Source organism: Narcine bancroftii, chromosome 1 (genome assembly GCF_036971445.1).
Source record: "Narcine bancroftii isolate sNarBan1 chromosome 1, sNarBan1.hap1, whole genome shotgun sequence".
In the NCBI taxonomy this organism is placed as follows: Eukaryota; Metazoa; Chordata; class Chondrichthyes; order Torpediniformes; family Narcinidae; genus Narcine; species Narcine bancroftii.
The window spans coordinates 23,073,252-23,099,890 of NC_091469.1; the positions used below are offsets into that span (position 1 = coordinate 23,073,252).

Here is a 26,639-nt window from a genome sequence, read left to right on the forward strand (position 1 = left end):
TGTTGGAAATGGAGAGCACGTCACTATCATTCCAAACAGAGTGGATCAAACATTTCATTTGAAGATTTAGTCTGATCTCTTCATATATTTTGAATGAGAATTCCCTCCCTCACAAACATGGAAAAGGAACTGATTCAATAACAATTCTCCCAGAGCAGGAGTTCACAACCTCCAATTTGGATCATTGTTGTGCACATTAGGCTCTTTCCCACTCATTCAGTAGTCTGCAGTCGGGTTTACATGCTTACATCTCGGGCTGCTAAGGAATACATGATGAATTAAAGATGAACATGGCATAAAACAAAGAACAACTGCTCTGTACAAATTATTCTGACATATTTTCGTCTGATTTTATTTCCAGTCCCATTCTAGATTGTATTATATAATGGCAACTATAGACTCCAAAGATGATCAAAAGCTCAGAAACAAGCTTAACTCTTTTATACTTTCACCAATTAAACCTACCTGGGTACTCATAAACACCTATGAAACCAAATATCCCAAATATTATATTGCCTTAAAATGAGGGGACTATGTATAAAAAGTAAAGTAATTTCTACCTGGTCAAAGCAAAATGTGTACAAATAACATTGAATAAAATCTGGAATGTTCACTTTAATTATATGTGAATTGTTAGATTACAAATTTAAAACTGTGGAGCACAGAGACAAATAAAGGAAAAAATGTGTCTTTGTCCCAAACATTATGGAGGGCATTGTATCTTCAACATTTTTCACCTCATTCTGGGTCCTGATTTCTTGATTGGATAGTTAATGAGTATATTATATTTCTGGCTGCAAATTTGCTCTACATTTCAAGATGAATGTTCTCATGCATGTCTGCCCAGAGAGCACTTTCATAATGTTAAGGATATCTATCAGGTTGTATCAACTTTCTCTTTTGTGGAGAAACAATCCCAGCTTGGTAAATCATTATTGATGGTTATAACTTCTTAGTGTTGGTCTCAATCTTTACTGCTCTATTTCCAGTCCCTCTCTATATTTTGTTTAAACATAGAGACTAAAGCAGTGCACAGTGTGGAGAGCTAATGTTTGATGCATGACTTCACAGCATTACTGCTCCTCAATTCTCTCCCAAGAGATGAACCCCATGTTAAGTGCTTTGCCAGTATGCCAATTTAAATGGCTGGAGCAACATTAGGATAAGTGTATAAGCAAATTGGGGCTGATCTAACACTTTTTATGAAAGATGGTTATTGAACCTACAAAAAAACTGAAAGCAATGTTTTACCTATGATGCTCATGGCACTTAGAAATGAAAGACCTGTATTTGCAGAGTTAAACAAGAAAATCTTCTATGCTGTAATTGTAGATTACCCAAAAGTGCTGGAGAAACTTGGTAAGCCATGTAGCGTTCTTTATGTAGCAAAGATAAAGTTGCATGACCAACATTTTGGGCCTGAGCCCTTCACCAATGTATGAGCAAAGAGCAGGCAGGTGCCTGAATAAAATGGTTGGGGGAGGAGCACAGGCAAAAGGCAATAGGTGAATATGGGTGGGAAGGCAAAAGAGAAAACAAAATCTGAGAAGTGATAGAAGGAGAAGATAGCTCTCTGAATGGTAAGGGAAGGAGGGAGACAGCTGAAGGAAAAGAGGTGGAAGGATCAGTAAGAGAAGGTGACAGGGGAATGTCTAAACAGAAACTGGAGAAGTCAATGTTAATGCTATCCAGTTAGAGAGGGTCAAGATGAATATTAGGTTCTACTCCTCCAATTTATAATGCCCTTGTTTGGTAAGTGCACAAAGCCGTGGACAGACATGTTGGCATGGGAGTGGGGCACAGAATTGAAATGGTTGGCAGACTAAGCGAAGGTGCTCTATGAAATGAAAGGTGGTACTGCTGTGGCCTGATGCACTGACCTATACCTTGCTGAAGCCAGGGAACAGCTTTTAGACCCAACTTCTTACATTACCCCTTCACCAAAGAAAATCAAGCTACCATCTTTCATGCCATCTATAACCTCATCACTTCTAGTCATCTCCCTCACACAGCCTCCAACCTCAGTTTCCCAACCCTGCAAACTGCAGGGTTTGCCCAGTTCTACCTCCTACCCAAGATCAACAAACCCAATTGTCTCAGTAGACTCATGGTTTCTCTGTCTTCTTGTCCCATCAAACTGGTATCATCTTACCTCAACTCCAATTTTCCCCTTTAGTCCAGTCCCTCCCTACCTACATTCACGATACCATTCACATCCTTCATCACTTCAATAACTTCCAATTCCTTGAACTCCACCGCCTCATCTTCACTATAGTCTTTCAATCTCCACCATACCGAAGGGCTCTTTCTTTTTCAACAACAGTCCCAACCAGTGCCCCTTCACCACCACCCTCCTCTGCCTGACAGAACCTATTCTCACCTTCAGTAACTTCTCCTTTCACTCATCCCACTTTCTCCAAGTCAAAAGGATAGCCATGTGTTCCCCAATGGGTCTAGTATCCCTGCCTTTTTGTTGGCTATGCGGAACAATTCCTGCTGAAAGTCTACACAGGCAAGGCTCCTCAACTTTTCCTTTGCTACATTGACGACTATATTGGCGCTGCCTCAAGCACCCATGATGAGCTCGTCAACCTTATCCACTTTGCTGCTAACTTTCACCTTAACCTCAGATTCACTTGGCCCATCTCTTGTGACACCATCCCCTTTCTCGCTTCCTCTGCCTCTTTCTTGGGAGACAAAATTTCTACAAACATTTTTTACAAACCCACCAACTCCCACCATTACCTCAACTACATCTTCACAACCTGCCCCTGTAAGGATTCTATTCCTTTCTCTCAATTCCTCCATCTCTATCACATCTGCTCCCAGGATGAGGTATCACATTCCAGATCTCCAAGATGCCACCCTTCTTCAAAAAACATGGCTTTCCCTCTACCAACATCAACTCAGCCCTTACCTGTATCTTTCCCCACACACTGCCCTGGCCCCCTCTACACTTAAATGCAACAAGGACAGGATTTCCCCTTGTCCTCACCTACAACCCTACCTGCCCCCACATCCAACATATTATCATCTACAATTTCCGTCAACTACAACCATGATCCCACCACCAGACACATCTTCCCGTCTCTGCAATCTGCTGGTATCACATGACCCTCTTATCCACTCATCCCTTCCCATTAATAACTCCCTTAGAACCTAACCCAGTGAGAGCAATAAGTGCAACACTTGTGCCTACACCTCGTCCCTCACAATTCAGGGTCTCAATCATTCCTTCCAAGTGATGTAACACCTGTGAATCTGCAGGGTTCATTGACTGCATCCAATGTTCCCAATGTGGCCTTCTCTATAATGGAGAGACTGGATGGAGATGGAAGATTGTTTCATTGAGCACCTTCTCTCTGTCCACAACATTGATGGGAATCTCCCAATAACCAACCATTTCCATTCAGTACCACGCTCCTGTGTCGCATGTCTCTCCATGGCCATCAATAAATTTGGGGAGCAACACCTAATATTCCATCTGGGCATTTTCCAACCTGATGGCATTAACATTGACTTCTCCAGTTGTTGTTCAGCCCCTCCCCTAACTCCCTCCCTTCCCCATCCCCATCTCCTTTCCTTCAGCTCTCTACCCTTTTCCTTCTCCATTCAGAGAGCCATCCCCTTCCCTATCACTTCTCAGTTTTTTTCTCGTGTCCTCCCACCCATATCCACCAATGGCCTCTTGTCCCTGCCCCTCCCCCTACCATTTTATTTAGCCATCTGCATCCTTTTTGCTCTATCTTGATGTAGGGCTCAGGCCCGAAACGTTGGTTATGTACCTTTATCTTTGGCACATAAAGAATGCAGTGTGACTTACTGAAGCCCCTTTCACACTTGCCAGTGACCAAATGCCAATCGGCCTTTAAAGTGGCAAGTGTGAAAGCAAAATCTGCTCAACGCCGGTGTTAGATGATGTCATCTCACGCCAGGGATTGTCAGCCTCGACCCCTAGTACAATCCCTGGCATCTGCAGACACTGGCATTGAGATGAGGCAAATGTGAAATGGGCAGCAACATTGCAGACACATCCTATTAAAGGTAGAATAGACCAAACGCCAGAGATAAACCATTGCAAGTGTGAAAGTGTTCAGTGTCCCGATTAGGAGTGGTCTAGTGTGAAAGGCCAAACCCCCCATTCCTATCCCGGGACACTGAACGGCCGATTTACTGGGATGCAAGTGTGAAAGGGGCTTGAGTTTCTCCAACATTTTTGTGTAAACTTGTACTTATGGAGTTTCTTTCAAACTCAAAGCAATTTTCAACCAATTACTGGTAAGTATTTGTGAAATATAGTCCACAGTTGTAAGGTAGGATTTGTGGCAGCCATTCACACAGAAAGCTTTGTAAATAGCAATACATTGTAATTTAACCATGAAGAATGTTTAAAATCTTCACTATTGTGTTAACTCTCTGACTTCCATGTCACTTTGCAGAATGGCCAGTTTATCCAAAGTAATGTGTTTTCCAATGGATATGTAAGCTTCCCAATCCAACATAACAGTCATTGCAGTTGAATGACTGATTAGACCCTTTTTACAGACATCTTTAAGACTGGTCAATGCAGGCATGAGTTAAATCAGTTTTGATCTCAACTTTCAATCATGTTTGTATCCTACATTGGTGACAGAGTGCATATATTTTATGCAGTCCTGTAGATTTTAATTATTGAGGGCCTCATTGCTGCAGGCTGAAGAAAGGGTCAAGCCCAAAATGTCGGCAATATATCTTTGGCTCCTATAGATGCCGAAAAGACTGGCTAAGATCCTCCAGCATTTCGGTGTGTTTACTACCATCACAGCGTCTGCAGCCTATTACGTTTCACTCATGTGAATAGGTAACACTGTATTTGCACTCAGCCCTGCTATAAAGCCATGAGCTGTGTGAAGTGGGAACAGCAGAGTCAGAAGTAGATGCACCATCATCTGATCTTCAGTTTTCACTGTAAAGAGCTGAAAATTCTCTGTGGGACTGCTGGCTGAAGGTCAGCACAATGGATACTGCACTAACTCTCACCTTCTCTTGAATATCGTGGTTTAGGCGCCGCAAGGTTTCTTGAAATGTTTTGTTCTTTGGCTCCATTGTCACACATCTTTGGGCATCTTTAAAAGCTTGATCCAACTTCCCTAGCTTTTCCAGAGCTTGACTACGTCTGAAAAGAGCTTTGATGTCTGATGAATCCACATCGATAGCTGGCAGAAGAAGCACATCATTGTTTATTCAGGAAAAGTGGTCAGTCATTCACATTTTGTTGGACTGAAACACAAATTTCATTCATTATAGGTTCATAATTTTCTGTAAAAGGTAACTCAGATAGACAAGGTAGTGAAGGCAGCATACAGCATGCTTGCCTTCCAAGGTTATGGCATTCAGTACAGGAGTTGGGGAGTCATATTCCAACTGCACAAGATGTTGGTGAAGCTGCATTTGGAGTATTACAGGCTGTTCTAGTCACTTAACAATAGAAAGGATTTCATTAAGTTGAAAAGGGTGCAGAAAAGATTCAGAAGGACCTTAACTTAGACTGGAGGGCTTGAGTTATAATGAGAGTTTGCAAGGACTGGGATCATTTTACCTCTAGAGAGTCAGATGTGGAGGGGTGACTTTTTTTAAACCAAAAATAGATTTTATTCACAATAAATTATTTACAAAAGGAAAACTGTGCAAAGTCTCTTCCCAGCCTTAGTTTCGTATCCATACATTTCCATCACTGTACATTGTTACTTTCATTTCTATTTACACAAGTGACATCTTGTCACTTCTCACCTCTCTATTGTTTGAGGTCCTCCCCCTCAGTCTTAGCCCCTCAAAACTGTGGTCCTTCCCCACAGTGCCCTCGCATTGACTGCAGTGGGCCTCTTAGCCTGGAATGTGCATCTGCTGAAAGACCAACAGGTTTTGGGCAGACCAAGTATCTCTTTCACTGAGTTGGTTTTCCAGCAGTTCTGGATGTCTGAATCTGTGTACATCCCTGGGAAAACACCATAAATCAGTGAGTCCTCACTCACTGGAGGTGAACAGAGGCAAGGACCCTTGCATCTAGCACCACACACTCTTAGCAAATCTGCATTCTGCAAAGAGGTGGGCAACTGTCTCCTCTCCATCGCACTCATCTCAGGAACAACGTGCATTGTGGGTGATGTTCCGGTTGTACAGGAAGGATCTGACTGGGAGGGCTCCTCTCACTGCATCAGGCCAAGTCCTGGTGCTTGCTTGTGAGTTCTGGTAATTAGTCATCCAGCCTGATGATCTGAATGGTCTTCACAGGGAACAACCCACCATGCCAATCAAGTCCTCATCTCTCAGTGACTGCAGGACTTTCTGTGCTCACCACTACCTGATGGCCTTGTGGTCAAGGGTGTTGGTCTGGAGAAACTTCCAAGAAGAATAGGTGATGTGGCATAATGAGACTTTGTGTGGCACTGGGCCCAGGCCCATCCTTCACAACACCTGGGACAGTTAGGACCTCAGCCCATAGCAGCATTTGGTGACCTTGTACTTTGGCTCCATGCACAGCCTGATGCAGCCACATGCGAAGGTGGTCATCAGTATGAGGACTGCATTATGTACAGCATTGCCCCCTTTGCCTGACAACTTGTGCATCATGACCCTTCAGACCCTTTCCATTTTGGATCTCCATATGAACCAGAAAACTGCTCTAATGACTGACAGGGCAGAAGTGCTAGGGGATGGGCCACACCTGCTTATCAGTACTGAGAGCACCTGACTCCTAATGACCAGGTTCTTTCCTGTTATTGAGAGGGACCACCCGTACCCACAGTCCCAGTGTCTGTTGGACTTTTGCAATGCATTCCAACCTATTTCTGTTGCACACCTCTGTCCCTCCAAATCAGATCCCCAATACCTTCAGCTAATGAGATCTGACTGTGAGGGGGATGGTGGACCTGTAAGACCAGTTACCAAAGAGCATTGCCTCACTCTTCTTCTGTCTTACCCTGGCACCCAATGCAGAATCAAATTGGCCGCAGATGCTGATTGATCTGTGGACTGATCGTGAGTCCAAACAGAAGATGGTAATATTGTCCATGTACTGGGAGGTCTTAACCTGAGTGCCTCCACTCCCTGGCAACATCAATCCTCTTCATCCTTCCTGACAGATTCAGCAAAGGGCTGTCTGCAGCACACAAGTAAAACTGGAGAGAGTGGGCAACCGTGCCTAACTCCAGACTTGATGGGGAAGCTATCTATTTCCCAGTTGGGGGGGGGGGGGGAGTGACTTTACAGAGGATTATAAAATCATGAGGGGCATAGATAAGATGAATGGACACGGTATTTTTTTCCAGGATTAGGGGAGTCTAACCCTGGGAAAATAATAGTAGGAGAGATAGAAAATGGCAGCACTGCCATTGCTGCAGGCCTGTGGAAAATGGGAGTGGAGTCACAGTAGTCCCACAGGGTCCAACCTCCCAATCCGACTGGTCTCAGTTCCATACAGGCTTTAAATGGTCTGTAAATGGAGCTGACGATGGTTTTATTTAAAAATACTGCAACCCAAGATGGCGGCACCTATGATTGGCAGCAGCCACAAGTGGTTACAAACTCCAGGGAAGCAGAGGACTGGTGCAGGGGACCAGAACATGAGGAGACCACCTCCCTGTTTGAGAAAGAGAAGCAGAGGAGCTCAGCACGGGATGGTTACCACAGCGGCAGACCAGTGAGGGGTTCTGAGGCTGAAGATCACGCAGGCGATGGGCTGTTGGTGACTGGCTCAAGACTGGCTGAAAAGAGGTACCAGGTATTGGAACCAAGATCTGAGAGGGTGCTGAAGGGTTCCTGATCATCTCTAAGGTTTGGATCTAGAGCTTGGGCTGCTGATGGTTTGGACTGGACTCTCTGTGTCTGCAAAGGCAGCTGGAAGCAAATCCACAAACACACGGTGACTCTGAGAAGATTCTCTTTTGCTTCTCTTTCTCTGAGAGTAAGAGGATCTTCAGATACTTTCTGCCAATGGCAACTCTGTCTGCCCTAGGGCAGGTAAAAACAAATTTTGTGTTATATTGCAATGTCTTTATGTATGACAATAAAATGAATCTTGAAACTAGAGAGCATATCTTAAAGTGGGGGAGGGGGGGAATGTAAAAGTGACCAGAGGGGCCATTTTGTTTGCACAACGGGTAATGTGTACAGTATATAGAGCGAGCTATCAGAAGAAGTGGTAGAGGCAGGTGCAATTACAATGTTTAAAAGACATCAGACAAGTGCATGGATCAGTAATGTTTTGGGATATGAGCCAATCACAAGTTAGTGGGACTTAGTCAAGTGGACAACATGGTGAACATGGATAAGTTGAGCCAAAAAGCTTGTTTCCATGCTATGATTAAAAGTGAAGAGCCCTAAAATGCTCCTTTGAGTGTTAAACAATTAAAATTTGATGCTGAGCCAAAATGAAATATGAGCTTAGATGGACAAAGTCTTGGCAAAGTGCAATGTTTTAAGGAGAATTTAGAATGAGGATACAGAAATATAAGAAGGGTATGACAGAGCTTTGGATCTTGGCAGCTTCCAATGACAGGTTTAATGTTGTAGAATACTTGCAAGAGGCTACAGTTTGGGAGGTTTGTTCAGCTGTGGAGATGACACAGAAAATATTTGAAAATTTAAGAAATGAGGGATTCAGAATCACAGCATTTTACCTTTGGAGGCATCTGATGCAGCAGGTACATAATTTTCCTTGAAAGGGAAAAAAGATAAATGAGGTTATGACCACACGCTTTAAAATATGTGACATAACTTTCAATGCTTTCATGCTATTACAGAAGTTACATGAGCCTAATTTTTTTTAAAATCAGTACCGTTATTGGATAATGCAATCAGGGAAACATACCAATCTGAAATCTTCCTGATGGTACATTTGTTGAAAAACAGAATAGAAAACACAGTGGCTTCAAGTCAGTGGAATGATATGCACTTGTCCGGATGAGTGCAGCTGCCACAACTCTCATACTGTTCAACAGTATTGAGTACAAAGAGGTCCCAATTTAATGGCACCCATTCTACCAACCTAACAACTCCTCCTTCCATCACCTCTGCTCTATGACTACACTGTGTGGCATCAAAAGAATCACTAAATTAATTCAGTGGAACTCATTACCCAACAGCTCCATGGGAGAAGCTTTACACACAAATGAACCAAGAAGATAATAATTCTTCATCATCATTGAGGGATGGGCATTAGATAGAGGTCTTGCTAGAAGCCAACATCCTGAGAGTTATTTTGAGAGGTGATCTCCTGTTGTCACATGAATGTTTAATTATTTTTATAAAATTGACGTGGAATCTTGTTATGTAAAATTTTATTGTGCCAGGTTTTCTTCATCACAACTACACCTTAACTTCGAAAGTGTTTCGGGTGCTGTAAATGCTTGGAAACATTCACAATAAAAACAGAAATTGTTGGAGATATTTGGACAATTCAATCAGCATCAGTCGAGGCAGAAGGAATTAATAAAGATTGATGAATGGCATTTCATTGTAACACGTAAACCCAGAACACTAAGAGTAATTCTTCCTTCCCAGGCTGCCTGGCCTGCAGAGCAATTTCTGTTTTTATTTCAACCTTTTTGCATCTGCAATATTTTGCATTTGTATTGTGACAGTCACAATGAGCAAAATTGCAACTTTTTTTTACCTCTCTGAATTTCAGTTTAGTTAGAGCCATTGGTTTTGCCAGCCTTGCCCTTAATTTCTCTGTCTTCAAATCTGATTTTCTGCTGTTTAATTCCCAACTATCATCCTCTTTCTCTCATTTCCTTTTAGAGCAGTGGTTTTCAAACCTTTTTTTGTTTAAAAACAACTGATTTAGAGTATCCATCAATCCTATCTTTGAATGGTTTGTACATTAATGGCAAATTGTGGCTGATCAAGATATCACTGATACCCGAGCAAACTATCTCCACAAATAAACTCAATTTGTGAAAATTTTGGACTGAACCTTCTAGGGTTGTCGACAATAACCTTTTGCCCCCTGAACAAGGTGACAATAGTGTGGTAAGGTCAATAGGGTGTTTGGTACCTCAAGTGAATGATGACAATAACTGTTCCAATCTTTAACCAGGCTTATAGATTGAAGACACACAAAAGAACAGAGAAGGAAATTGATGCAGAATGAGAAGTCAACAGAGCAGACATGATGGTAACATTTAATAGGCTTTTAGATGGACACCTGTATATGCCAGGAGTCAAGGGGCGTGGATCATGACAGACAGAAGAGATTTTGTTTAATGTGACATCATGATCTGCACAGACATTGTAGGAGGAAGGGCCTGTTCCTGTGCTGTTCTGTTCTATCTGTTCTATGTTCTATAAGAGATTTGACTAAAATATCAGAGAATTGGAAAGTAAGAGCAAACATTAAAAAATAAAGATTTGAAATGTTTAGAATTATTCGGAAGGATTTATTATTGTTTGAACCAGATTGAACAATTAACATTTTGTTGTTGTCAGACAGCAAAATTAATTGCATTAATATTTACCATATTATTTAATCCACAGACTCATTTTCTGCACTGTGTTGAATTAGCAAATAATCAGTAATTCTAGAAAGTTCTGAATGACCTCGTGAAGGAGAAGGTTGAGAGTCTGATTAAGTGAAGCAATTGATGGAGCAATCAACAAGTTCATGATATTAGCAAATCTTGATGCACTTCTAAAATGTTGATAATTTGATAATAATTGTGGATGCTTAGAGTTTCAACAAGATCTGGCCTGTAATATGTATGAAGTAGATTAAGTATTTTATCCACAGACTCATTAAGATCAGCAAGAAATATCTAGTAGATTTATCCAAATGCCTTATTTGGATGCTCCTGGGATAGTGTTATATTTCTGAATGCTTTTCATCTCAGTCTCTGATGCACAGTAACACTCCCACAAGAAAAGCTTAGGATGATGAGAGTGAAGATGGGGCCGCTTAAGGATGAAGGAGGCAACATGTGTCTGGAAGTGGAGGAGGTTGAAGAGATCCAAATGGAATACTTTGCTTCAGTATTCATCAGGGGAAAGGAACTTAATCAAGGTGAGGTCAGAATAGAACAAGCTTGTGTGCTTGGACCATATTAAGATTAGGAGGAAAGAGTAAGTGCTGGATCTTCTATAAAAAATTAAAATTGATAAATACCGATGTCCAGGTGAGATATACCCCAGATTGCTGTGGGAAGGGAGGAAAGAGATAGCTAGGGTATTGGCGATTATCTTTGTATCCTCCTTGGCCACAGGGGAGGATTGGAGAATGGCAAATGTGGTCTCCTTGTTTTACAAAAGGTAATAGAGGGAATCCTGGTAAGTATAGACCAGTGAGTCTTATGTCAGTGTGTGCAAACCATTGGAGAGGATTCTTAAAGTGAGCATTTGGAGAAGTACAGTCTTCTCAGGGATAGTCAGCATGGCTTTGTGAGGGGAGGTGGTGCCTCAAAAGCCTAATTGAGTTTTTTTGAGTAAGAATCAAAATAAATTGATGAAGGTGGGGAAGCAAATGTGATGTTTATGGATTTTAGTAAAGCATTGACAAGGTCCCCCATGAGAGATTCATTCAGAAAGTTGTGAGGCATGGGATCCATGGAACCTTGGTTGTTTGGATTCAGGATTGGCTTGCCTGTAGAAAGCAAAGAGTAGTAGTGGACAGAAAGTATTCTGCCTTGAGGTCAGTGATTACTGAAGTTCCATAAGGATCTGTTCTGAGACCCTCGCACTTTGTGATTTATTTTATAAATGACCTGGATGAAGAGGCGGAAGGATGGGTCATTAGATTTGCAGATGATGCAAAGATTGGAGGAGTTGTAGATAAAGTGTTGAAGATTGTTGTAGGTTACAAAACAGAATAGACAGGATGCAGAGTTATAAAAGTGGAAGATAGAGTTCAATCTGGACAAGTGTGAGGTGATGCATTTTGGAAGATCACACCTGAAGGCAGAGTACAGGGTTAATGGTCAGATTATTAAGTGTGGAAGAACAGGGGGACCTTGGGGTCCAAATCCATATATCTCTCAGGGTAGCCACACAGGTTGATAGGATGGTTAAGAAGGCCTATGGGACACTGGGCTTTATTAGACAGGGAATTGAGTTTAAAATCCAAGAGGTCATGTTGCAACTCTACTAACCTTAGGTGAGATCACAACTTAGAATATTGTGTTCCGTTCTGGTCACCTTATTGTAGGAAGGATGTGGAGGCTATGAAGAGGGTGCAGAGGAGATTTACCAGGATGTTGCCTGGATTGGAAAACAAGTCTTATGAGGCAAGGTTAACAGAGCTAGAACTTTTCTCTTTGAACCAGAGAAGGATGAGAGGAGACTTAATAGAGGTCTACAAGATTCTGAAAGGCATCAATAAGGTAGGCAACCAGTGCCTTTTTTCCAGGGTGGGAGCAGCAAACTCCAAATTTTAGAGGAGACATCAGGGATAGGTTTTTTTTTTAAACATAGAGATGTGGCTGCCTGGAATGCCTTGCCAGGGTAGTGGTGGAGGCTGAAACATTGGGGGCATTTAAGAGACTCTTGGACAGACATAATGATGAAAGAAAAATAGAAGGTTATTAGGTAGGAAGAGCTTAATTTTTAAATTTATTTTTGGTAGGAATATGTAGGTCCCTGAATCTTGAAAGTGAATCTGTAATAGATCAGGTCTTTCAAAAGCAATCCATTTCCCCTCATTCCCCACTTTACCCTCATATCACTGCAGAACCCAAACCAGCCACACCACCACCACCCCTCTCCCCCCCCCCCCCACTCCGAGTATTGGCCTTTTGAAAAGTGACAAATGAGTCTGTTTCCATTATCTTAATGTTGCAAATTCACTGCATATAAAAGTCATTCCTGCAAATTTTAAATTTTAATTTAATTTAGAGATACAAGCATGGTAATAGGACCTTCCAGCCAAATGCACCCATGTGACAATTAATTTATTAATCCCATATGTCTTTGGATAGTGGGAGTAAACCAGAACACCCAGAGGAAAGCCCATACAGACATGGGGAGAATGGAGACAGTGGCTGGTACTGTAATAGTGTTGCTCTAACTGCTAACTAACTGTGCCATCTCTGTGATATAACTATCAATACACACAGATGGAATTACAATAGTGAAGCTATGCATGGAATTTATTAGAGATTCTTAAAGCACAAGAAGCCATTCAGTCCACCAAGCCTATGCTGACCCTTTGGAAAAGCTTTCATAAAGAGGTAGAATATTTAGCCCTTCAAACCTGTTGTTCTGTCATTCATTACTATTGAGGTAACTCCTCCAGCCCAGTTTTTCAATCTGTGGTCCACAGAACAATGATGGTCCATGAGTTTGTTACAGGTGGTCCACAGTGACAGAGGCCTTGGCCAGGAGGTGTGCAGAGAAGTGATTTGACTCCTGAGTGGTGCATGTCAGTGTGATCTAACAGACAGAAATTCTGAAACACGTTTCCAATTTAAAGAAAAATTCCACTGGTGGTCTGGGACAAAGCTCAAGCTGGACAGTTCCAGCCTCCTCCCCACCTTCCCCCCCCCCCCCCCCAGACCCTGACGGTGATGGCCCATGGGTTCGTTGGAGGTTGTTCTCTAAAGGAACACTTAAGGTGGCCTGTGTGAAGAAAGGATGAGAACCATTGATTTAGCCCAGTGATTTTCAAAACTTTTCTTTCCACTCACCTTAAGTAATCCTTAATTGTTTAAGGTGGTCTGTGAGTGGAAAGAAAAGTTTGAAAACCACTGTTTTAATTGTATCTAATTGACTCGTTATGTGCACAGTGTCATAACTCCAAAGGAAATGGGCCAATGACAAATTTTCTCAAGAAAAATATTTCAGTAACAATTGGGTCTACAGCAGTATCTCTCAACCTTCCCTTCCCACTCACATACCACCTTAAGCAATCCCTTGCTAATCACAGAGCACCGATGGCATAGGAAATACATAAAGTGGTATGTGAGTGGAAAGAAAAAGTTTGAAAATCACTGATTTAGCCAAATCCATATTCCTGCTCTCTTCCATCTCCATTGATGCCTTTTGTGACAAGTAATTTATCTCCATCCTGAATGTATTCTGTGCCCTCAATGTCCTCTCTCCAAATGCCCAGAAAAAAATGTCATTTTTGAATATTTATCTAAATCCTTTTCTAAAGTTTCAATGCCTTGTTGTTCCACTAATTGCATATTTTCTAATGATTTTAAATTATATTTTTATTTTAATTAGTTACATCAATTGACTGAGCTTTAATGGTCCCTGCCTACCAGAAGCATTTAAAATCTGTTAACGAGCAGTTGACTGCTATCAAGCTGTCGGAGGATGTTGGGGCATTCTGGGGCAGAGCCATAGAATGCAACACTGAAGGCCCATTTACTGACGTAGAGCCAGGTCCGTCTCATTCAATGACTTTTCATTTGGGTGGGTGGGAGGGTTGGTCGGGACTGAAGCTGAGATTTTCCATCCCAATGTGCTTAAGAATGACAATTTTGTTTCTGGGATGAACACATACCAATTGCTCCTTGTGATATCATCATCTCTATAAATGCAAGGACTCTGGTTCATATCATGGATAAGAAAAACAAGTAAGAAATCAACAATGACTTCTGATCCAAAGTAGCTTTATCATAAAAAATACATCCTAGAGTCCTTCACAGGAGTTTTCCCAAAAATAGAAGTAATGCTGAGCTACAAGAGTAGATTACATAGGAGTCAACCCATTGTTTGGTCAAGGAGGTATGATTTAAAGTGTGTCTTGGCGCAACTGAAGTTCAGGGAGGGAATTTCAGTCCCATGGCAACTCAGACTCAGATGGTGGAATGATTAAAATTGGAGATGATTCAAGATTCAATTTATTGTCATGTACTAAAGCAGTGTCATATGACACAAAATTACTTTTGTCTGCTGTAAGGCAGACAGATTCGCCAATGGCTGAAATTACCTGAAGCACCTCTTATAGTCAGAGAAAGAGAAGCAAAAGAGATTCCCCCCCCCCCCCCCCCAGAGTCACCGAGTCTCCATAGCTTCGCCTCTCGCAGCCTCTGTTGCCACCCAGAGTCCAGTCCAAACCATTGGCAACCCAAGCTCCAGATCAGAACTTCCGACATATTGTCGTGAACAAGGAGCAGGTATATCACCCAAGATACTTGATTCCATTTCACATCATTAATGCTGGAATGTTTGTACTCTTCTAAGAAACCAAATCTCAGTTGAAGAATTGATGTAGTTGTCACCAATTTCACATGGCAATAGGTTAGTTGGAGAAACTACATGCATGTCTAACTGCTCCTCTCATTGTGTAAGTGGACTTTTGTTACCTGTAATATGGGGAGCACCTGCCATAGACTCAGAGCATTTGCAGGTAACAATTACAATCTCTTCTATTCAGTGCTTACCTTTTTCAAGTGGCACGCTGCTCGGTTTCGATAAAGTGTAGCCAGAACCTTCTTGTCTTTGGTCAGCTGAATAGCTGTAGTGTAGCATTCAATGGCTTTCTCGTAGTCTTTATTCTGAAAGAATTCATTGCCGCTGTCCTTTAGCTGAATTGGATCTTCCATCTAAAACCAGTGGGAAGGTTATCATTTTGGGAATTTGAAAACACAACTTCATAAAGTATCCCGAGGGCAGACTCTCTCTTTTAAATTCATTTTTAATTTAGAGATGCAGCACAGTAATGCTCTCTTCCCCACCCCCCACCCCCACCCCGACCCCCATGAGCCCACGACACCCAACTGCACTCATGTGACCAATTAACTTGCTAACCCAGATGTTTTTGGAACATGGGAAAAAAAACTGGAGCAACTGGGACATGCATTAACGGGAAGAACATACAAACTCCTTGCAGACAGCACCAGATTTGAACCTGGGTCACTGGTGCTGTAATAGCATTGTGCTAACCACAGCACTAACCCTGCCACCCATTATAACTTTGTTTTTAAAGTGCTTAATATGAAAATATTTTTGTGCTTCAGTGTCACCTTTCACCTCAAGTCAACTGTTGGTTATTGTCTCAATGTCAAAGCCACAGTCCATGCTGATGTTTCCATTTCTGTAGAGGGAGTTCTGTACTACTGGAAGTACTAACTTTCCATTGAGATGTTAAACTGGGCTTCACCTTCACTTTCAGTTGAATGCAAATGATCCTATGGTTGTTGGTTTGAAGAAAAATGGAAGAGTTCTTTTCCAATTTACTGGTGGATGCAATTGCAACTGATATAATGTTAAAATGTATTTGCAGCAACATCAAAATACTCTTGAAAATTGTTTCTGTCATAAAAACTTAGAATCATAAAGCCAAACAACACCAGAGCATAGAAATGGTCCTTTCATCCCTTCTAGTCTGTGCCAAACCATTTTTCTTCCTAGTTCCACTGACCTGCCCCCAGTCCATAGCCCTCCACACCTCTCTCATCCATGTACCTGTCCAAATTCTTCTTAAATATTAAAATTGAGCCCGCATTTACAGAGTCAGCTGGCAGCTCATTCCACACACCAATCACTCTATGTATGAAAAGGTTCCTCCTTATGTTTGCCCTTATGTTTGCCCTTATGTTTGCCCTTATGTTCTCCTCTTATGTTTGCCCTTATGTTCTCCTCTTATGTTTGCCCTTATGTTCTCCTCTTATGTTTGCCCTTATGTTCTCCTCTTATGTTTGCCCTTATGTTCTCCTCTTTCACTCTTAACCCATGTCCTCTGGTTTGTATCTCACCTACCCTCAATGGTAAAATCTTATCTACATTTACTCTGTCTATCCCCCTCATAATTTTAAATACCTCTATCATATCTCCCCTCATTCTACACTCCAGGGAATAAATTCCTAACCTGTTAAACCTTTCCTTTTAATTCAGTTCCTGAAGTCCGGAAAACATCCTAATAATTCTTACCTACATTTTTTAAAATCTTTCTGATATCTTTAGTTAGGTGACCAAAACGGCACACAATACTCTACATTTGGCCTCACCAAACTTTGCCATAACATCCCAACTCCTGCACTCAATACTGTGATTTATGAAGGCCAAGATGCCAAAAGCTCTCTTTACAACTTTATCTACTGTCACCACTTTCAGGGAATTAGGGATCTGTATCTGTTTTTAAACAAATGAATAACGTGAGCTATCCTCCAATCCTCTCGACTCCATACTCATGACAAAGGAGATTTCAAATATTTCTGCCAGAGCCCCTGCAATTTCTATACTGGCCTCTCTCAAGGTCTGAGGAAATATCTTATCAGGCCCTGGGGATTTATCCACCCTTATTTGCTTGAAGACAGCAAGCACCTCCTCCTTCTCTTTAAACTGTGAAGGTTCCATGGCCTCGCTGCTTGTTTTCCTGATATCCCTTGACTCTGTACCAGTTTCCTAACTAAATACTGAGGCAAACAACCCATTAAGATCTTCAGATTTCAGATTTATTGTCAGAATACATAAATGACATCACATACAACCCTGATATTCTTTTATCCTGTGGGCATGGTAAAATTACCACTAATTGGTAGTTCAAAAAACTGTACACAGCATAAACATGTAAACAAACAACTATAAACAGATAATAAATGTAAACAAACAGACTGTGCAATACAGAGAGTTCAAAAAGAAAATCAATAAAGTGCACAAGTGAGAGTCCCTGATTGAGTTTGTTGTTGAGGAGACTGATGGTGGAGGCATAGCAGGTGTTCCTGAATCTGGTGGTGCAAGTCTTGTGGCACCTATACCTATTTTCTGATGGCAGCAGCGAGGAAAGAGCAGGTGCTGGGTGGTGTGGATCTTTGATGATTGCTGCTGCTCTCCGATAGCAGTGTTCCCTGTAGATGTGCTCAATAGTGGGGAGGGTTTTGACTCTGATGCCCTGGGCTGTGTCCACTACCTTTTGGAGGGATTTATGCTCAGGAGTATTGGAGTTCCCATACCAGACCGTGATGCAACAGGTCAGCACACTTTCCACCACACCTCTGCATAAATTTGCCAGGGTTTCTGGTGTCACACCAAACCTCTGCAAACTCCTGAGGAAGTAGAGGTGCTGACATGCTTTCTTCATGATGCCATTGGTGTGTGGGTCCAGGAAAGATCCTCCAAGATAGTGACTCCCAAGAACTTAAAATTGCTCACCCTCTCCATCGCTGATCCCCCAATGATCACTGGATTTTATATCTCCAGTTTTCCTTTCCTGAAGACAACAATCAGCTCCTTAGTTTTGGTGACATTGAGTGCAAGGTTGTTGTTGTTGCACCATTCAACCAAGTTTTCAATCTCCATCCTGTATGCTGCCTCAACCCCTTCCTTTATGCAACTCACTACTGTGGTATCCTTGGCAAATTTGATGATGTTATTGTCATACTGAGCCATACAGTCATAGATGTAAAATGTGTAGAGCAGGGGACTAAGAACACAGGCCTGTGGTCTGGTATGGATGGAGATTGTGGAGAAGTTCTTAGCAATCTTCACTGATGTGGTCTGGAGTTGAGGAAAATGATGATCCAATTGCACAGGTCATGGAATTTGCTGATCAGTTTTGAGGGGATGTTGGTGTTGAATGTCAAACTGTAGTCGATAAAGAGCATCCTGCTACATGCATCTTAGCTGTCCAGATGTTCCACGGCTTTGTGTAGAGCTAATGAGATGGCATCTGCCATCGACTTGTTACTACAATAGGCAAACTGGGATGTATCCATGTCAGCGCTCAGACATGAGCTGATCTGCTTCATCACCAGCTTTTCAAAACACTTCATCGCTGTTGATGTAAGTGCTACTGGTTGATAGTCATTAAGGCAGGTTACTGCATTCTTCTTGGGCATCCATCTCCCGCATCTCTGCTGGCTTCATACTTAGCTGATCTTCAAGGGGACCAATTTTGTCCCTTACTATCCTTTTGCTCTTAATATACCTGTAGAAACTGTTAGGATTTTCCTCCACATTATCTGACAAAGCAACCTCATGTCTTCTTTTAGCCTTCATGATTTCTTCCTTGAGATTTTTCTTTCATTTCTTATATTCCTCAAATATCTCATTTGCTCCATCTTGCTATACACCTCTCTCTTCTTCCGGAGCAGATCCACAATATTCCTCGAAAACCAAGGTTCCCTATGCTTGTTAACTTTTCTGTTAATCCAGACAGGAACATACAAATTCTATACTCTCAAAATTTCTGCTTTGAAGGTCTTCCACTTAACTTGCACATCCTTGTCCGAAAACAACTTATCCCAATCAACCCATTCTTGATCCTTTCTCCTTTCCTCAGAATTGGCCTTTCTCCAATTTAAAATATCAACCCGTGGCCCAGGCCTAGCCTTCTCCATAATTAACGAAACTAATGGCATTATGATCACTGGATCTTAAATGTCCACCAATACATACTCAGCTGTCTCGTTCCCTAAAAGGAGATCTAGTATTACACTCTCTTAGAGCAGAAAATGAGCTGATGAAAGAGCCCTTCATTTCGTCCCTCACTCAAAGTGCCACGTTTGAAAACATTTTCCTTTAACTGTTTCAAATAACAAGTGTTTTTTCTCTCTAAGGCATGATATCTGTTGTAATCTAAAAAGTACAGCAGGCTATTGGTACACAATGAGCTCCCAGAAACAGCAGAGAGATAAACCTGGCCATCTGCTGCAGAAATATTGCTTATGCAATGAGTACTGGCCCCCAGCGATAAGGAACTTCTCTGCCCTCCTCCTGATAGTGCTCCTGGGATCTTTCATATCTATCTGAGTGTGACCACTGAGCAGTTTAGCATCTCACCCAGGAAATCCAGCATCATGCAATGCTTTCTTTTGTTTATAGCATCCAACAATTAAGAGAAGAGTCTTCTTCCAAATGAATCATGATGCCCTCCTAATTTGTAATATCCATATTGTTTTCATTTCACCTAAGCAAGGTTGTTGAGAACATGGGAATTCCACAGAACTGAGAAGGATGAGTAATTTGGATAAATTCACTGGAAAGTAAGGAATCAAAGTATTGATGGATGGAGTGAGATGGAGAACAAAGGAAAGAGACATGCAAGTGCTATATTGGCCAAATGTATCTGTGCTTCAGACATTACTTTTGGAGTGCAAATTTTTTTCTCTTAAATGGATGTAGGGACTGTTTTGTTCAGATCCGCCACATTCTGTCACATTCTCTTATCTGGTATTTCAATGCTAGTGTCATTTCTATGTAAGTTAATTGGTTAATTCAGTCAAACAACCAATGCTCCATCTCCTACATTTGAACAATCAATAAATAACGGTCATCAAAGGAAACGAAAGCTGCATCCAATCTATTATTTTTGCCCTGGCATTCTTAGCACAATTTTTTCCAAAAGAATTCCCTTTGATCCCTGCAGACTCAAGGCCAGTTCTGTTGCACTAGTACCCCTGATCTGACCTCACCAGAAATGTTTTCTTCTGATCTCTCAGAATCAAATATCAGACTTTGTGCATTCCCAATTTTTTTTAAATTTAAAGATCCAGGACAGTAACAGGCCATGAGCCTGTGCTACCCAAATACACCCAGGAAACCTACACAATTATGAAGAGAATGTACAAACTCTTTACAGACACCACCTAATCTAAACTGGTTCAAACATCATTTTCCAACCTGTGCAGTTAAGGGTTCAAGTCCCCCTTCAGAAGCTCGAGCACAAAGATCTGAGCCATCTCTAGTCCATGACTGGGGGACCTCTCCTTTGTTGGAGGTGCAGCTTCTCAGGTGAGACATTAAATTGAGACATTTTCCTGCCCTTCATAATCTACTATACTTTGGATATGTACCTCAAACAAATACATCCTGTAACATATCAGAGTAAATTAGCTGAACATTGTAAAGAAGTTTTTACAACCACAGTAGGTTCCAAAACATTTATCAACCAGCCAATTGGTTAGACGGTGTAGAGAATGTTGGATATACAAGAGCCAAAGTGTGCACAAGATCAAGAAGCAGCAAGACACAGAATCCTGATAATCTGTTTTAGTGTGGGCTCAATATTACCCATGACTTTGGAATGAGAACTGTCCTGCTCTTGTTCAAAATCTGCAGCAGACTATTTTATTTCCACTTGAACAAACTAAAAGGGCTTTGGTTTAAATGCCTGATGCAGTGCAATATTCTCCCTTTACCATACCAGGAGTATTTGAATTGAAACGCATATTCAAGTCTCCAAAGTGGGACTTAAAGGCGAAGGAGCTACTCACGAAGGATGTTGAATCTCTAAAGGACAGTGGTGAGTATTCCAGCTCACAAATTCACATGCTCACATATTGAACACTCAAAAATAATGGCAGCACAAATTTGACATATCTCACATACTTTTCTTCAAAATGATTTTTTTTAATTATCCTTGTGTCAAAAGCACAAGCTTGGCTTTAAAAGTAGAGAAAAATATTTCTATAAAGCTGATCAAGTAGCTTTCACCTACCCAACTACTACTGATTTGTCTGTCATTTTTATTTGTAAATATTTACAGTTCAAATAGGAGAAGACTCATTTGACAAAGGGTCTTCAACCTAAAACTTCACCTTTGTTTCTCTTCCCACAGATGTGGCATGCCCTGCTATAACCAACATTTATCTATTCTTTCCCATCCTGTAGCTTCTAATGGTAGCAGAAGCCAAGTTAGAAGGCTCTTCATTTAGCCTTGCTGAGAGCCACATTTAACAATGAATTTGCCCTATAGCTTTGCTGAGCGAATTTCAGACTTAAACTCGGATGCACCAGCAGAACTCAGGATTTTCAATTTGTTGCATTACATCACTGCTATTCATTCAACTCAGTATAAACTAAACCAGGTTATGGAAGACGGAGGGTCAAGTGACATCTTACTTTTTCTCAGACAAAGAATTTAGATTGCTAGTTGTATACTAAGGCAAAGTGCAGCATAGAGTTGGTTATCTTGGAAATCACTTGCTTCATTAGAATAACCCCATGACGACAGTATATCATCAAACAGGCTGCCCAGAAACATCAAATATTTCTCTCTCCTCCAAATCTTTTTAAAGTTATTATTTACATCTCAACAAGGCTTTGATCTTGAGATTGAAAAAAAAACATTTCAAATATTGACATCACTGAAGGTCAGATAGCTGGAGACAGAAGCTCTGTCTTTAAAGCTCTGTCCTTTTTAATTCCACTTAATCTGCCTCAGGAAAAATAAACCTTCAAGAAAACAGGAGATACAACAAGGAAAGCTAAACTAAAAAGTTTTCTGCCCAAATCACAATTTTAAGCTGTGTCACAGCTAGGGTTGAGTACACCAAAGCTTCTATAATACGTGAAAGCACATGATTGATGGTGTGTTGCCTGTTAGCCTCCCATATTTGGGTAGCGTTTACTGAGAATATGTGCTCCATAAGAGTTGTCCAGCTTCTTAGATTGGTATCCTTGAATAAAAACTACCATTTACTTTTGGAAATAAAAATGATTCTCCTTGAATGTTTAAGCCCATCACAGTATAAGGGAACAATAACATAGGCCAGAGATTCACATGTCGATCCAATCCTAGGGCTGATTGAGAATCTCTACCTGAGTTAATAATATTTCTACCTAACTTGCTCCAACTGAATGGTCTGGTGGATATTTGAATTTTTTTTAGTTTTCAGATCATCTGAATTTCACTTTTACCTGCAACTTTTGTGATCTTTAATTCCAACCAAGACCATGTAAGAGACACTTTAATTCTGGAAGAACATTCACGGTTGGGCTGCTTCATCTTTTACCTTTTTTTTAGAAAAAAAAAGTGCTTTACATGTTGTAAAGCTCTTTGGGTTGATCTGAGGCAGTGAGTGTTGCCAGAGAAAAGTCACCTTTCTTTCAAAATGACTGAAGAAAGTACAGAATAACTTAAACAGTTGCAAAAGGTTGCTTACATACCCTGACGAAGGCGATGCACCAACTTGTCTATTGTGTGCTGTGTCACGCTTCTTTGCACAGTTTTTACTTGTGCTAATGTGACCTGTTCAGTCTATATATATATATATATATCTATGTATCTCAATGAAATACTCAAGGGAGAGCAAACAATCTGGTGGTGGTTAGGAAATATTTTGCTCATCCAAATATTTACTGGTCTATCAACTCATTTGTGATGCCAATAGCAGAAAAATGGTCTAAATTTTTTTTATGATACTGCCCATGGTTCTATTTGGATTAAATTCTCTCTAGATAGTTTTGTTGCGATGTTCTTTAGAACCCCACCACCCCTCAAATCAAGTTAGAACTGTCCACATCTATTTAGAGAACAGAAAGACAGCTGAAGATTGGGAACAAGTGGTGTGACTGACATAAGCAAGACACAGCTATTAGCAGCTGCTCAATCTAGAGTTCCAGCAACTTCCAATAGTTTTCTTGTTCTTTTGTTAAGTTTACCACATGCAGTAATACTTTTAGCTGTGCTTGCTGTCTAATATTTTGTTTAAGTAAAGCTAGACCTATAATTTTCAACTTCAGAGGGTTGCCGAGGCTGGATCAATGGGGATATTTAAAGAGGAAGTAGATAGATTATTGAAAGATCAGGGAATTGAAGGGTTTGTAGTGTTACAACCCCAAAGGACCGCAAAACCCAGCAGCAATAGACATTCACCAAGACAGGTAGTTACTTAAACAAAAATTGTTTTTAATTATCTTTAAAAGGGACAGACAGAGTAAACGTGGATAGGCTTTTTAAATTAAGAGTGGGGGAGATTCAAACTAGAGGGCATGGTTTAAGATTGAAGGGGGAAAATTATAAGGGGAACATGAGGGGAAATTTCTTTACGCAAAGGGTGGTGGGGATGTGGAATGAGCTTCCAACAGGTGTGGTCGAGGCGGGATCATTGGTTACATTTAAGGAAAGACTGGATAGTTACATGGAGAGGAGAGGACTGGAGGGGTATGGACCGGGTGCAGGTCAGTGGGACTAGGAGGGTGGGGATTTGTTACGGCATGGACTAGTAGGGCCGAACTGGCCTGTTCTGTGCTGTAAGTGGTTATATGGTTATATGGTTATTTAAAACATGAAAACAGAATCAAACTTTAACTTATCTCTATTAACTTAACTAACCTTAACCCCTTCTAATTCTAAGCGCACATGTGTGTGTAAATTTAAGAAAAGTTCTTTGGTTCTCAGTTCAATCTCACTTCTATTCTTTCAAGTTCTCTGGATGCAGGCAATTCTTATACTGTGCACAGAATTTAACATGTATAAAGTTCACCAGGCTTTGGTGCTCAAAGGTAAATCTTTACCGCTCAGGAAGGTTCTTTGTAGGTTTGCAGATTTGTTGTTCCAGGATTTCCACTGAGGTACCACTAGTAGTCACCTCAATGTCTTGCTGATGAAACTTGCCCCATCAGGATTCTCCAGATGATAACCTCTTTCTTTCAGGTCACCACAGAGTTCCTTTCTGTTTCCCTTATTCCAAGAAAAACATCAGACAAATAGCACTTCCAGCCATCCGCCGCTCTGGAGTTTTCTGTTTCTGTTCCAACAAGCTTTTCCTGCTTGTTTCAGCTATGACTGTTCAGTCTCTCTCTCTCTCTCTCTCTCTCTCTCTCTCTCTCTCTCTCTCTCTCTCTCTTCATCTTCCAACTGCTAGAAAGCCCATGTGACTCTCTCACTTGTCACAAAACCCCACCTTCTCCAGCAAACAATGGGAGTTAGTCTTTTGCTCCCATCTTAGGTAAACAAACTTCTCAGAAGTGACTTTTCTGTGATCACTTTGCAGAAAGGTCTGAAGCCTTGGTAAAATGTTCAACATAGATGACCTGTCTCCAGTCAATTCATTTGATGACATCATTTCAATTAGCAGCTACTTGTGGAATGTGCATAGCATTCTCCTTAGTTTCTGTAAAGTTCACTGAATATGAATTCTTCAGTATTTCAAATAAGATCTGTTTTAAAAGGTGTGTATGCATGTAACCTACTTTAATTTTACCAATTTTTCTCCCAAATATATATATACATTACAGTAGAAATGATGCAGGTGATGATATGAGGATTGAGGCAGAGCAGCCATGAATGTCAGAGCAGTTTTGAGGAGCAGAATGGCCTATACCTGGTCAAATTTTCTGGAATGGCAGCATGTTTCTGCGAATGAACATGATTTTTCCGTTACGCTAAAATGCTAGAAACCTAATTTGGCTATTATTAAGATTATTTTTTTACTTTGTTTTCACTTTGTGGGTTTCTGCAAATTGGTGCTGGAGCATGAGAACTTTTTTTTGGTGCCTGGCTGCTGTGTCTCTAAACAAAGACACAACCTTGAATCGCTTAGTCCAAGGATCGCACTGGGGTGATGGATCTGCTCAGGGAGTTACCTGCCTCAGTCACTCTGTTCACACCTGCCAGGAGAAATAAATATGGGTTTCGAGGGATATGAGGACATGGAATAAATATTGAACTGGAGCTGGATTTATCTCTGGGTGATTGATATCATGGATTGTTAAAGAAGACCAAAATCACACTCAGAGTGCAATGCTTCCATTCACTGAACTAGTATGAATGTTATAGAGCTGCATTTTGTTTTATAAAATATTGTATGTTGAAAATTTATGGGAGCATAAATTACAGCTTCTACTGCCAAGAGAGCATTAGGCACATCACAACAACACCACCTGCAAATGGCACACTATCCTGGCTTGGAAATATATTATTGGTCTTTCATCACCACAGGACCCAAATGCAGGATCTCCTTTCCCACAGCATTATGGGAGTATGTTATCCAGAAGGATTACAACAGTTCAAAGCTTTGGTTTGCCATTACATTCTCAAGGGCAGTAAATGGTGGTCTTGTCAATAATGCCCACATCCTTGATAGATTAACACACAAAAATGAATAAATGAGCAGATAAAGAGAGAGCAATAGAAGGAAAGAGATAAATAAATGGATTGGACAAATAAATAAATAGATAAACAGATAAGGACAGGGACTGTAGGGGAAAGAGCAGCTATGGCAGCAGTGAAAATGGAGGCCTTGAGGTCCCATTTTTACCTTGTGCTGGAAAGCTGGAACGGTCACTTGGTGTAACCAGACACTTTCTTGCTGCTGGATTTAGAGGCCAATCACTCACTTACTCACCAGCATGACCCTCAAGGCAAAGCCCATTTGTTGACAGGGTTTCACATAGGCAGACCCAAAGAAATGCCCACCGATAAATTAATTGGCCCACCCCAATTTTTCTTTTAAAACCCATGGTCTGGGAGATCCTAAAAGAGATGCAACGTGTACTATAAAGAGTGGAAGCTCTTACCTCCAGCTTGAGGGCATGGTTAGCACAATGCCGTTACAGCACCAGTGATCAGGACTAAGGTTCAAATCCCGTGCTGTCTGTAAGGAGTTTGTATGCTCTCTCCATGTCTGGGTTTTCTCTGAGGGCTCCAGTTTCCACCCACCATTTAAAAATATACCGGAAGTTGAAGGTCAATTGGGTGGCACAGGCTCATGGTCCGAAAGGGCCATGTATGCCTAAATTTGAAATTGAAATTGAAATTTTTAAAAATCATTTTAAATATAAAATTTCAATTTCAGTTTCAAATTTGACCTGGAAATATGACTCCTCAGGTGAAACATAATACAGTACTTCTGGGTAATTTAGCTTTACTCAGGAAATATACAGCAATCTCTTGTTATAGAACACCAGGGAGATGCAAATTGTATACAGAGGTTGCATCAAGGTCAAAGATTCCATCATTACAGACATAATACATGCAGCCTGGTTTATTCAGGCAA

General features: G+C 41.1%; 1 protein-coding gene and 1 long non-coding RNA gene across 4 annotated transcripts in view; one reads left to right on the forward strand and one right to left on the reverse strand.

Annotated features, from left to right (window-relative positions):
* Nucleotides 1-22,890, reverse strand: part of unc45b (unc-45 myosin chaperone B) — a 98,740-nt gene extending 75,850 nt beyond the window's left edge. For all 3 annotated transcript variants that reach the window (XM_069922079.1, XM_069922069.1, XM_069922062.1), the window contains exons 1-4: nucleotides 22,807-22,890; nucleotides 15,360-15,521; nucleotides 8,658-8,694; nucleotides 5,020-5,195 (exon numbers count right to left, since the gene is read on the reverse strand). In XM_069922079.1, coding sequence (XP_069778180.1) covers nucleotides 5,020-5,195; nucleotides 8,658-8,694; nucleotides 15,360-15,521 — 375 coding nt within the window. In that variant the 5' untranslated portion in view covers nucleotides 22,807-22,890. The remainder of the gene's footprint in view (nucleotides 1-5,019; nucleotides 5,196-8,657; nucleotides 8,695-15,359; nucleotides 15,522-22,806) is intronic.
* On the forward strand, nucleotides 9,682-10,407 carry LOC138755677 (uncharacterized). The gene is made up of 2 exons (XR_011352466.1): nucleotides 9,682-9,997; nucleotides 10,079-10,407. It is a non-coding gene; the product is annotated as an uncharacterized lncRNA (long non-coding RNA).
* Nucleotides 22,891-26,639: the final 3,749 nt, after the last annotated feature.